General features: G+C 51.4%; 1 protein-coding gene across 2 annotated transcripts; it reads left to right on the forward strand.

The window, feature by feature from the left end:
• The first annotated feature begins 5,662 nt into the window (after positions 1–5,662).
• LOC114636687 (gastrula zinc finger protein XlCGF9.1-like) lies at positions 5,663–10,146 on the forward strand. 2 transcript variants are annotated; one of them, XM_028784755.1, is made up of 4 exons: positions 5,663–5,819; positions 6,998–7,854; positions 8,011–8,154; positions 9,430–10,146. In XM_028784755.1, exon 2 carries the CDS (start codon positions 7,026–7,028, stop codon positions 7,635–7,637), a length of 612 nt encoding a protein of 203 aa, XP_028640588.1. In that variant the 5' UTR covers positions 5,663–5,819; positions 6,998–7,025; the 3' UTR covers positions 7,638–7,854; positions 8,011–8,154; positions 9,430–10,146. The 2 variants fall into 2 exon arrangements, with proteins under 2 accessions (XP_028640588.1, XP_028640587.1); XM_028784754.1 differs by lacking the exon at positions 5,663–5,819 and adding an exon at positions 6,072–6,476.
• Positions 10,147–12,912: the final 2,766 nt, after the last annotated feature.

The raw sequence follows: 12,912 nt of genomic DNA on the forward strand, positions 1-12,912 counted from the left end.
GGCACCACCATTTTTGGCTAGAGAACCATTGCTATCAGGGTCGACTCTCTATAGAACCAAGGGGCAGTGCAGACAGACACTGACGATACCAGATATGCTCCATCCTTCAGTAGAATAGTTTCTCCCCTGAAAATGGCCCATGTTTAATGTCAAATCACGCAAAGCATTGGCTTCAAACAGACCTGTGTACCAGGATTTGTGGTAGATAGGTAGAATATGGCGTCTGCCCTCACTGACGGACTTCCTAGGGAATCATTTTCATATGCTGTGTAACTTGTCACAGTCTGTAACGCTCAAGAAAATGGCTTTCAGCTCTGGTCTTGTCAGCAAGGGTTTCTTCTTCATTATGTCATTTAATTCCATGTGGTCAGTGGCGTGAGCTAAGCAGCGACATCGCCATTTGACATGGAGGAAAACGGGTTGTGAGTTGGACTTTGTTCACCAGTCTTCTTCTACACTGATGGCAGGTCCAGGCTGCCTGTCAGCCTAAGGTCTGTTGTCGAGACTGTTGGTTCCTCAAAGGAAAGCGTAGAACTGTCAACTTCAGTTGTGATTCCCTTTCTTTATAAAGTGGTCAGAGACTCTCAAAGAGGTGGCATGAAATCAAAGACAAGGTCAGACTTGTCCTAGAGGTTTACAGTGTGGGATTCTGTGTAGCACTGCAGAGATTAAGAGGGAGGGTTACATGGAAGCCAGCCCTGGGAAAGGAAACGACCCCAAGGGCTTCTACCCTGTCCTCTGCCAGGTGAGTGAGTGCAAGCCTGCAGGGGTGTTTTGACCAAGCTTGCTAAAGGCCACATCAGCGGGTTGGGGCTGGATCCTGAAACCATTGTCTTCTATGAGGAGCAGGCAGACGTTAGCGTTAGATGGTACGTGAAGAGAGACTGGCATTTGGTAAGCAACAAAAACATCAAGTTTGACAGCAAAGGGGAGGGGTCAGGCTCCTTGGGAGGGTTTGGTGTACACTGCCAAGGATCAGTCTGCCAGGAGAAGCTGATTGAGGGAAGGTGGGGGTGGGGTGGGATACAGAGGCCTGAGGAGCAGCCGCCCCGTAGGTGCGCTAACCTGGAGAGAAATCAAATCTTTGTTCATGGAGGCTTGGTGGAAAAGCTGGCAGAGTTGGTCCATATAGGTCCCTTTTCAAAAACAAAAAAGTAACTAAGTACACCTAGTGGGCATTGTGCGCATGTACACACACACACGCACACGCAGGGTTCCCGAGTTTCAGTTTGAGTTTTATGTAACAGCTACATGAGGCAATAATGCACTCTCGTAGTAATGAGGCTTCTATTGGCAAAACCCTAGATGCCTTGCCTTCTCCCACGCCTTCCTCCACCCTTTACCCACAGCCCAAATGTAGAAAAAGGTGGGGTTTTGTTGTCAATCAAGGATAGAGTTACAGCTCTGGGGTTGAGGCTCTGGGACCTTGGCAGGTGAAGCACACAGCAAGCACTCCTTAGGAAGCTGCCACTATGATTCGAATAAGCTTCATGGATGTGTGGGAACCTGAAGAGCAATCACACTACAGAAAGGGGAGAGAATTACTTTCCCTGTTGGGTTCCGTCTCTATGAGGAACTGCATTACTCTGTTTTTCTGTTGCTGTGCGAATACCTGAGAACAACAACGGTGGTCCTATCTTAAGGGCGTGGTAGGTTTCAGTCCTTGCTTACCTGGCTCTATCTCTCTGGGTCTGAGGTGACAGAATATCATGGTGGTAGGAGTGTCTGGCAAAGGAGGCTGCTCATCTTAAGGCAGCCAGGAAGCAGAAAGACAGAAAAGAATCAGGGACAAGGTGTATCATTCATGAGATCCCTCCCACCCAAAGGCCTATTCCTCCAACAAGGCCCCGCCTCCAACGTTCCGTCATATAAATCCATCAGTGCACTGCAAGGGAATATCAATAAAAGATAAAAATATCTATCTGGGTTCCTTGAGGGACAAGCCTGACTGCATAGGGGTTGATGTCAAAAGTATCCCCTCTCCAGGAAAAAGACATCGGGATGGGTATGGCCCTCATGCCTCACTGGACAACGACAGGGGGACTGGAGCCATTACAAGGTCCCCTTCAAATACTGGAGGTCAGGCCTCTATCCCCGCCTTCACAAGTTTAGAATTGCCACACCCCTTTTATACTTAGAGAAGGGAGGAGATGTCAAGGGCAGCCCTGCTTACACACTGAAGGCCTAAAATCAGCCATAGGCCTAAAATCAGCAATAGGCCTGTCATACATGTACACTAACACCAAGTCTTGGGTCTCAGTGGAAAAACATTGAAACAGATGGCTATAAGCTAATGTAAACAGTCAGCTTTTGTGGAAATTTATAAGCCTGAGGAGTCATAGACCTTGTAAATAGGTAGCCTTGGCAGACAATACCAACTTAGATAAGGACAAGCGAGTCATAGGCAGAGTCATAGTGACTTGTCCCCTGAACCTTCACCCAGCCGATACCCGGTTCTGAAGATATCTGTATTCCCCCTGAACACCCACACTCCAGTGTCATTCCCTTCCCCACATCCTGCCTTTCTGTGTTTATACCGCTGTGTGAATTAATTATGATTTGACAAAAAATTTTAAAAAAAGGAATGCTGGGATTACAGATATGTGCCACAGGGTGGGAAAAAAAATAAATCCATCAGTGGATCAATCCTTGAGCCTTTGAAGCAACCGTTCTCAACCTGTGGGTCACGACCCCTTTGGGGCTGCAGACCAGATATCCTGCATATCGGATATTTATGTTACAATTCACAACAGTAGCAAAATTACAGTTATGAAGTAGCATATAGGGCTGGGGTCACCACTACATGTACTGTATTAAAGGTTGAGAATCACTGCTGAAGGGAGGGGTGTATTGTTTCTCAGTGGTAGCTGGGATGAGCCAATTCTCCACTGTCAGTTCTTATGCCATGTGTTTAAAAAAGTGTGGCTGAATTGATGTTCTAAGTCTCGTCTTGGACTTTAATGGTGAAGAAAGAACTTTGGAACAAGAGTTGACACCTCACAAACAGAGCCCTACTTCTATACTCAGGTCCCCTCAGCCCCCAACACCCCTCTAACTTGTAGCTGGATCTGCAGTTTAGCTTGTGGCATCTCATTCCTTTCTCACGACGGCTGCCCACGGAGATGTCAGATGTCCATGTAAGCATGTCTTCTTCACTGAGAAGACAGTGAAAAAGATTCATCACAGCAGACTCTTGGAGGGCCAGGGATGCTAAAATCGCAGTCCCTGCTCTTGGAAATTTGCAACCAGACAGTTTGATGTAGTGGGGGACCATGAGCTGATATCTGGGGAGAGAAAGACCTCTTGGAAAGAAAGGAGAGATGGAAATCCTGGAGATTTATTCCTGTGCAGGTGGTGCTCAAAGACAGCCAGCATAGTGATCTGTAGGAGCCTCAGGAATATTCTGGAGCCACATGTTTGTCTGGTGTACCTAGGAGTGAATGCAGCACAAGGCCTGAGCAGGGCTTGCCGTGTTAGCTGTCTCACCCATGCAGAAAGAATTCACAGGCCTTGGGTAGGCTCCAGCTGCTTAGTGACTCTTACATGATGTTGGTGGCCACATGTGGGCCACTGTCCTGCCTGGATAAGCAAACACAGCTGTGTCTGTAGAATGTTGTCACATTGTCATGCTGTTGTGTGTGCCACAGCACATGAAGAAGGGCTTGGGCTGGGGACAGGTGCTTGCATGTGGAATGGAAGAACAGAAGTGACTCAGCTGGAATTCGGCCTTCACCCCTGTTGTTCCCCTCAGAGACATAGGGTTTTGGTTGGCATCCCCTGTCTCCCATCTCTGCTCACGGCTGTGCTTTCCTTTTTCATACTGGCATAGCTTACCTAGAAAATGCTGTTAAGGGTACAGTCCTGTCCCTCTACATATTACTCTATTTGCTTTTGAAAACCTTGATCTTCCCTAAGTGTCCCCATTTTTCCTGTATCCTGCTTAAGAGATGAGCCCACCCCCCCCAGCAGTTGACAATTCCTGCAGAAGGAGCTGGATCTGGAGGAAGTATGTCTGTCAGAGGTCAAGTAGTGTATGCCATAGGAACTCATAACTGGCCCTGATATGGTTAAACATCCATCCTGGTAGATTTCTTATGTGACCTTCGCCACTTTTAAAGTTGTGGGTGTTAGAGGAAGCCACCTTGGATTTCGTTGTAAAAGTCTTTTCTCATCTATAAAACGGGCTCATAACAATGTTTTATAGATGCAAATGGTTAATTGGAAGTTTCCATGAGCTAATACATGGGAAATGGAGGTATATAAAACAAGGACATGGACAGGGAAGGGGTATTTATATTAAAGGGCAGTGGAAACCCGGAATTTGGTGCTACCTCTCACACCTGCTGCTTCTGTGCACTCGCTCGCTTGCTCGCTCATTCACCCATTATTTATCCATTCATTTGAGACAGAGCCTTGCTGTAGCACTGGTCTGCATGGAAGTCAGTCGGTAGATAAAGCCGGCCTCGAACGCCAGAGATTTGCCTCTGATTTAAGTGCTGGGATTAAATGCATGCCACCATGCCTGACTTCTCCGGGGATTACAAACAGTCCATTTAGGGGACAGCTTTGGCTTGATCACAATAGTCCACAAGAAGGGATTCTCTGGAGCTTTAACTCTGAGACTCCATTACTGGGTCCCCTGCTTCTTTCTCTTCTTGCTCCTCCGGAAAAGTGTACTGGTCCCAGAGTTCCAGCCGGATTCCAGGAACTGGGGTACGTCCAAAGCCTAGCTAGCCTGCTTCTGCCGAGGGATGAGTGAGAGGAAGACCTTGCTCCTCCACAAAGGATGGCCGGGGATGGGGTTGTCGGGACACTGGGGTGACTCCTCCTGCAAGGCAACGCTGTCTCCAGAATCTGGACCCTTTTCTTTCCCGGGCAGGCGCAGCGCTCTCTGCCTCCCTTTCTCCCGCCAGCCAGGTGGTTGGCGCATTAGACCTCCCAGCCTCACGGGGCTGCTGTGCGGCTGCGACGAAGCTGGCGACTGCGGCGCTGCAGCAGAGGCAAGGGCTCCGGAGGAGGCGCCACGTGAGTCCCAGGCTAGCGCCCAAGATCAGGAGGGAGGTTACCGTATTTATCGAGGCCAGTGGGGGACCCTTGATGCCGGGTCACTGCTACCGTATTTGCCTGGAGCTGTGCAAGTCCTTTCTGGGAGTGGCAGCGCCGCGACTTAATTACTTGTTTACTCAGGATCCCGCGGTCCCGCGGGGGGCGCTGCGGGCACGGGGGTGGGTGGATTGCATGCATTCCTCCGGGTGCTGGGGCTGGCAGCCCAACAGGGTGGGCTTCGGAAGCTGAGTGGCGGCCTATCTATGTTCCTAGGGGTGGGGTTGCGATGCACAGCTTGTCACATTTCTCGGACCCCTGAACTGACAAAGCTGTGAGAGTCACGCTGGGTGGGGTGAGCTCTTGGAATTAATGCAGGGGTTTGACCAGACCAGCGCGGCAGGAGGCTTTTCGGCTTTATGGGGGCGGGGAAGAAGGGCGCAGCGCTGCGGGAGACTTAACTGTTTTTTCCTTGGTCCGCTCAGACTCTTGAGGAAAAAGCTGCTGCAGACTGCAGAAGGGGAGCAGGTTGGGCTGTGAGTGTGGCGCCTGATGGAGGAACTTGGGGGGAGGGATGGAAAACCATGGCTTTAGACCCTCCGGGCCCTGGTCAGAGGTCTAGTAGGGAAAGTGGGGAGATTGCCCAATGACAGAACCAGGCTCAGATTGGCCAAGGAGACTTTGATGGGTCTGTCTTTGCAAATGCCAGCACAGATGTCTGGGGAGGGATTATGGGTGGAGCTTCAGGGCAATGGGTTCTAATCCTTTTCCCCAGGGTGAGTGCCAATTCCACCCTGGCCTGAAGGTAGGGGAAGACAGAGGGTGTCTCTGAGACTCCCACCCTGCAGGTTGATTGACTGAGGCTGGAAGTATGGAGAAGACCTGAAGGGAGGTTTGAAGGGAATCCTAAACAAGTTTTTCTGATGGAGGGAGTGAATGGAGTGGGTCCCAGTTGCTCTACTAGGCATGGGAGTGATAGCAAGTCACCATGCCCTGTAGGGGCGGTGACCCTTTGAGAATGAATGGGTTTGTGGTGGCTGGGGTGTTGGTAGGCATGTGTGTGTCAAGGGATGTTTAGTTGTTGAGCAGATGGTATATTGAAACATTTTCAATTTCAACAGTGAGTCAGGAGTCTTAGGGCCTAGCCCTGGCTCACCTTGCTGTGTGACCTTGGACAAGTATGTTGGTTTCACCCAGCTTCAAACGTTCTATTTACAAACCTGGGCTCAGGAACGCTGTTCTCTTTGTTCAAGGATGTTGTGAGGGCAGTGGGGAACTATTTCAGAGAGGCACAGTGGTCTGGGAAGACAATCTTTACACCAGGCACGCTGGGAGCCAGTGGTGGAGTGATGAGTATGGTGGTCACCCTTTGGACCAGGCCTGTCTCCTCGGGAGCTCTTGCTTTGGTTCAGTGGCCTGCAGCTTTTCAAACTGTATGGTATGATTCATCTTGTTAAGCAGCCGAACTACTTTTAATGGTTAACCCAGGGAGGTCACTTTCAAGTGAGGGGTGTGTGTTATTTTATTTCCTGCTTTAAGCTATTGGTGACCTTCCTTCCTGAAGGTTTTGGGTCACCTCCTATGCTTGCACATCTAACTAGAGAAAGTGCTCCTGAGAATTTTCCAGCAGTTTTTAGCCCATATCTTGTATGTCAAAGGCACAGGGCTTGATGTGTCTTGTAACAGAAGGTAGCTCTGTTCTTGAGGTTATTCCAGGGTGATGATACAGGTCATAGGGCAGCAGACCTTTGAAGAGGATGCTGGAGAGGCCAGGGAAGACTTCTGGAAGGAAGTGGCTCTTAAGAAGAGCCCGGGATGACAGACTGTGATGAAACAAAACAAAACTGTAGATGGGCAAACACTGGAGGTTGTGGGAAGTGAGTGATTCCTCAGACTGGAGAATAGCTGACCCTGGGATCTTCCTTGATTCCTTTCTCCGCTTCTGCTTCTCCAGGGGCTGGTGATTGCATCTGGAAGTGCCCATGACAGAGCTGGTGTCCTCCAGGGGAGGGTCCCCTACAGGGGACGGGGAGGAGGGTCTGGGGGACGATCAAGGCCTGGTTATCCACCACCCCGCGGAGGAACAGTGCCACCGCTGCCCACTGTGCGGGCAGACCTTCTCCCAGCAGCCCAGCCTGGTGAGGCACCAGAAGGCGCACGTGGGGGCTGGCCGCGCAGCCGCCTTCGTGTGTCCCGAGTGCGGGAAGGCCTTCAGCGTCAAACACAATCTGGAGGTGCACCAGCGCACGCACACTGGCGAGCGGCCCTTTCCCTGCCCGGAGTGCGGCCGCTGCTTCAGCCTCAAGCAGAACCTGCTCACGCACCAGCGCATCCACAGCGGCGAGAAGCCGCACCAGTGCGCGCAGTGCGGTCGCTGCTTCCGCGAGCCGCGCTTCCTGCTCAACCACCAGCGCACCCACGCGCGCATGCCCACGCCGCACCCGCGCCGTCCTGGCGTCTTCGGGGAGCGGCGACCCTACTTCTGCCCTCGCTGCGGCAAGAGCTTCGCGCGTGAGGGCTCGCTCAAGACCCACCAGCGCAGCCATGGCCACGGGCCTGAGAGCCAAGCGGCCCATTTGAGCCATGTGCTATGACCGGTGGGAGACCTGCCACCACCAGCTGCCTCCGATCCAGAAGCCACATCCAAGGGTGCTGAGTTGCAGTCTCCTGGCTGGATGGGCTCCTGGGAGGAGGCCGGGACCAGCTTAGGATGTTGAAAGTTTTTCTTCCTTCCCCTGGATCCCTTGGCTGGCTGCATGTATCCGCTTTGGGCACCTGCATTAGTTTGCCTCTTCCGGCTGCCTAGAGCAGGTGAGACCCAGAGGGTTGGCCAGAGTCCCCTGAGGTGTGAGGGTGGTGGGAGTGGGGAGTGGGTGTGTAGTGTTGGCTGTCTAGATCAGGACTGGGGAGGAGGTGGAGCTTGTGTTGGTCTCCTTGGCTTGCTTCTTACCTGATCTTCATTCCCAGCATGTCAGACTTGAAAGCGACTTGGAGAGGGCCACTTGCCACGGTTCCCAGACCCAAGCTCGGTCCCCAAAGCCTCAGCCTCCTGCACCCACTGCCTGATGGCCTCGAGAAGCCATTTCACTCCATGTCTCAGTTTGCTTATCTGTAAGTTGGAGATGGAAGATGACTTTTCCTCTTCCCCGGGGTGCCATGGGGCTTCACTGTTATCAGAAGGTGAAGCCATTTGTCTGGAGAGTTGTACTAATTAGTTCTGGGTTGTGCTCAGCTCCACTCTTGGTGGGACCCCCCCCCCAGGCCCAGGCACTTAGAAGCCCATACTCATGCCTGTGACAGGGTGTCAAGGTGTCTGCATAGAGATACAGGCTACAGTTGGGACAGCCTGCTCTGCGTTGGGATGGCGACTGGCTTCACCTAAGGGGCTTTTGTGGCTTTGTACTGAGTCCTAGAGAGACAGAATTGCTGTAGGAGGAGTTGGGGTGCGGAAGGATGGCTTCAGGACATCAAGGGCTATCATTTGTTCCACAAAGGACAGTGTTCGGAGGCGAGGTGAACACTGACCTGTGATTCAGAATGAGAACAGAGGCCCTGGGAGGGGAGATGTCTGCAGAGAGCCTGGAGGTTCATTCAAATAATGAGAAGGGAGGCCTCAGCCGAGATGACCAAGGCCTTCTGATAAGAATGCTAGCTAGGGCTTGCTTTAAGACACATGCCTACAAGTTGTCACACTGAGGTGCTGCCCTTTTCTGCCATTTGACAAACAAGGAAACCAAGACTTGCTCAAACTTGTTCCAAATTACAGCAAATAATTAGTGTTACTACAGTACCAAGTCTGGGCTTTGTTTTTCCATTTTAGACCTGAAAACCCTTTAGCTTTCTTGTTGAATTGTTGTTAAAGTGCAGCTGGGAGAATATGGGCCTGTGGCTAGGGGCCAGGTGATAGGCCCTCGTGGGCAGGGCATCACTGGGTTTAACAGGTGCGTTTGAAGTTAGGATGCTGGGGCCTCTGAGCGGGCCTCTGTTTCCCGAGCCCTTGCTTCCAGCTACGCCTGTGCTTGGTGCTAGAGACTGTTCACTGCCTTTGCTCTCTGTCCCACCTCAATGCCATGTGGCTTCTCTGGAATCATTGGTCTCTGCCTGAGATCCCTGGTGATTACTGTAATGTGGACTATAGTGTTTAGTGGTAGGAAATATTTAAGAAGGTCCTGGGAGCTCAGAAGCTAGTCAGTCACTCAAGTACCGAGACCAAGGCATGTTGTGTGTAAACAGGCCAATAATCTTGGCAGTGTTTTGTTGGGGAGTGGTGGTAAGAGATAGACTTAAGAGTGGGTCAGGTGAATGTATCCGTGTAGTCCAGATGGGCTCGTAGGCAAGGCTGTGTTACTACAATGTACTGACCATGGTTTCTGCTTCTGTGGACAGATACAAAGTGGACAGATAGAAGTGGACCTCATGGCCCAGGACCTGCAGGGCACCTCTGGGCATGGAAACTCAAAATGGAGTCTCAGGTCCTGGGCTCCTGGCATGAGGACGTGTCTCCTCAGAAGACCTACCTCAGGAGGTGTCCTGTGTCGGTAGAGCATGGGATTAGAGGCTGATTCCATGCCTTGGTGGGAAAATTCCCCAGATCTGACTTGAGTCACAGCTGGGCAAGCCTCTTTTTTGGCTTCCTGATCCTAGACCTCGACTCAGGTGTGGAGGCAGAGACAGCCCCTGTGGGGAGAGGTGGCTTCTCTCTTCCAGCCTGGTTCAGCCCTTGGTCGAAGGGCAGGAAAAGGAGTGACTGTTGTGTTACCGTTGCAGCAAGATGGTGGCGGACTTGGCTCAAGAGGCAAAACTTCCCTCAAGATGTGAACAGCACATGAAGGCTTCCAGGCCCTTTCCGAGCTAGAAAGGTTAACACTTCAGGGGCTTGTGGCTCTTTAAAACCTGATGGAGGCTGTGGACCTTGTCTTAGAACTCACATACTCATGGGGCTCTCAGTGCCAAGCAGTTTCGGGAGCCTCTGGACTCCAGCCTAAAGACCTCAGCCCTGGGGATTCCATCTCCCATCCTTACTCCACACAAGTGTGACGTTCTCCTCCTGGTTTCCTCTTGTTTGGGAATAAAGAATTCTGAGGCTGAGCCCCTTTTATTCCATCCAGTCCCTTCTCTGCAATCTGACAGTACCCTGGATTTCTGGAGGCAGGCTTCCCTTCCCAGACACTGCCCACGACTGGCTCCTGGGCTCGATTCCTTTCTGCCATTTTGTGTCTGACAGGCTGTAGGGTTTTACAGTAGAGCCCTCTGCTTGGTTTTGGCTCTGACTGCACAGTAGTCAGGGGAAGGTGGGCCTGCTGAAGGGATGGTAAATTATTTTTCTCTGTGGCAATTCCACGGAGAAGGAATCATGCTTCCACTAGCCGTATGCAACCAATCGGGCCTCCTAGCTGGGCAGGCATGCAGCTCCAGGCAGGTACCACCTGGGAAGGTGAGGGTAAAGGGGCACCAGAACCCTGCACATGGTGCCCGTGGGTGTAAGCAGTGGGAGAAGCCAGTGGAGGAGTTGCATGCACTCCCTACGTAAGCAGGGGTGCAACTAGGAGGTGAGGGTCTTGGGCCACTGCTGGTCAAGGACTCACATCCTCACATATAAGCAAGTCAGTTGAGAGCCCACAACTGTCTCCCTTTCCTTCCTAGAATGAGCCATTCATTAGAAAAGGGGGAGGGGCTTTCTTTTCTATCAGGACTTGGTAGAAACCTCTGGATTCCTGTCTTGGGGATCTTACTGCCTGTATTCCCCATGCAGTTTGGGTTACAAATTCTTACTGAACCCCCCATGCCTTATTCTGGGGTCACTGAGTACTCAAAGAGATCAGAGAATGGGGAGGCGCTATCCATACCTTGGAAATGTCCATGCACCTCTTTTCCTTGGCTAACTTAGAGGAGCCCTCACCATGTCCCTCAGCTACCCGCCAAGCTTGTCTCTTCCCCGCTGTAACTGTGCCATGCTTTCCCCTGTACTGCTCTGAAATGTTCTTCCCTGAACCCCCAAACCCACTTATTCACCAGGGCTGAGCTTCCCAGCCCACCCAGCCCAGGCCCCTTCTCAACAGTCCTCATGTTAACACACGGTGTCCCCCTGAGTATTATGTGCTGTTTAGTCTTGTGCTTGTTTCTTCTGTGTTTGTGTATGTATACGTGCTGTGTGTGCACATGTGCACCTTGAGTCTCCAACTAGACTGTGAGCTCCCTGAGGGCAAGGGGCTGTCATTTCTTCTTCAACCTCTATTAGGTCTAGCCCAGACCTGGGTTCCCAACTCTCAGGAAGACACTTGTCAACTGGATGATGAAATACATGCTGGAGGTCATCTGAGGTGGAGGGTTGCTTGCAAGGGGAGAGTCCACATGGGTTAGCTAGAGGTGTATGGTGTTGGGTTGTGGGCTGACTCCTTGGGTCAATAATGGATGCTTAAGGTCTCTTGAACTCGTAAATTGGAGATAGTAGAAGCAGTAGGGACACCCTCCCCCACCCAACACACATAGACCATGGCTACACAGGAGTACACATGAATGGATGGATGTCCAGCTTGGATATTCTCAAAGGTCCCTGACATCTGTTGGAGGAGGTGACTCAAATAAATGTTCTCTAAAACAGCGTGTATGTGGCGTGGTCTTTGGGGGACATAGATGGGAAGAGGGTGGGGTCTTATATCTCAGCCTGTATCTTAACCTCCGTCACTTCTGGGAGAGTTTCATTCAAGGTCACATGTTCTTATGTTCAAAGTGGAATAGTAGCCAAAGACCATAAACTCCAGCAGAGTTAGTACAGGCCTCTCTGTCCTGATAGGGATCACTTGTTTGGTCTGGCTATCATATCCCAACTTCTTCCAGTCATTCTTAGCCCCAAATGGGACAACACCCGCTCAAAAGCTGTGAGGTGATTCTCACACACCCTCAAGAGCTGGGCCACCAAGGAGACTTGAGCTAGGAAATTGTACTCTAGGGTGGGTCACCTCCAAAGGAAAACTTGGCCAGTCACATTTCTTCTTGACTATAGCCCTAAGAGCCTGCTTGCTTGCTGCCTCAGAACTGTGGTGAGAACAAGCAGGTCATATACAATTGATGCACACCTACACCCTTTCCCTAAGCTGGAGCCTGTCACAGACCACATCTTCTCTAATGCAAGTGCTAGATAGCACTTTGATGTCAGGTGGGCCTCCACCGTCAGGCCTTGTTAGTGTGTAGGGTATGGGCCCAATCATGGATGAGGAGTACTCGAGATTCTGTCATTAGCCAAGGAGGGTCATGAGAGGGACATGGCTCTGGGCCAGTGCCTTTAAAGCTTGGCTCTAAGGTGAGCGATGGGGAGTGGAGTAGTCAGGGTTGATGTGATCCATTCGCATTGCCTAAACTGAAGGCAGGGTCCAGCCTCTTCTTCTGCCCCTGCAGCTCCCATGGCAGAAGCAGCGGTGGCGGTCCAGTCTCTATTGTGGTTCAGTTCCTCTTTGTGAGCTTCAGACATGGTCACAAACCTGGTTCAGCCTGAGCGATGCCCTGGGGAAGACATGATGGCTTCTGAATTACAACCCTCTACTGAGCCTTACCTGCCACCCACAGTGTGAGAGTAGGGGGAAATAGAGCTGAGTAGATGGTGGATAAATCCCAGGGGATGAGCAGTGGTGTGTGTGTGTGTACACACATGTGTGCATACACGTATGTGTTTGCACCCATGGGTGTATGTGATCTGGGCCAGAGCATCACTGGTTTTTTTTGGGAGCTTGTATGTGAAGCCATGGGTCCAACCCCAGACTCCGTTTGGAAGCTTCATTTTAAAAAGATGCCGTCCACATCGGGGAGCTGTGTCCATCCATGTCTACCATCTGAGGGGGCTCAGGCACCTCTAGGTAGAGAAGAGGAGATGTA

This window comes from Grammomys surdaster, unplaced genomic scaffold (assembly GCF_004785775.1).
Source record: "Grammomys surdaster isolate TR1022 unplaced genomic scaffold, NIH_TR_1.0 124820, whole genome shotgun sequence".
Classification (NCBI taxonomy): domain Eukaryota; kingdom Metazoa; phylum Chordata; class Mammalia; order Rodentia; family Muridae; genus Grammomys; species Grammomys surdaster.

Coding starts and splice junctions, on each gene's coding strand:
- LOC114636687 (XM_028784755.1), top strand. CDS start 7,026: ATGACAGAGCTGGTGTCCTCCAGGGGAGGGTCCCCTACAGGGGACGGG.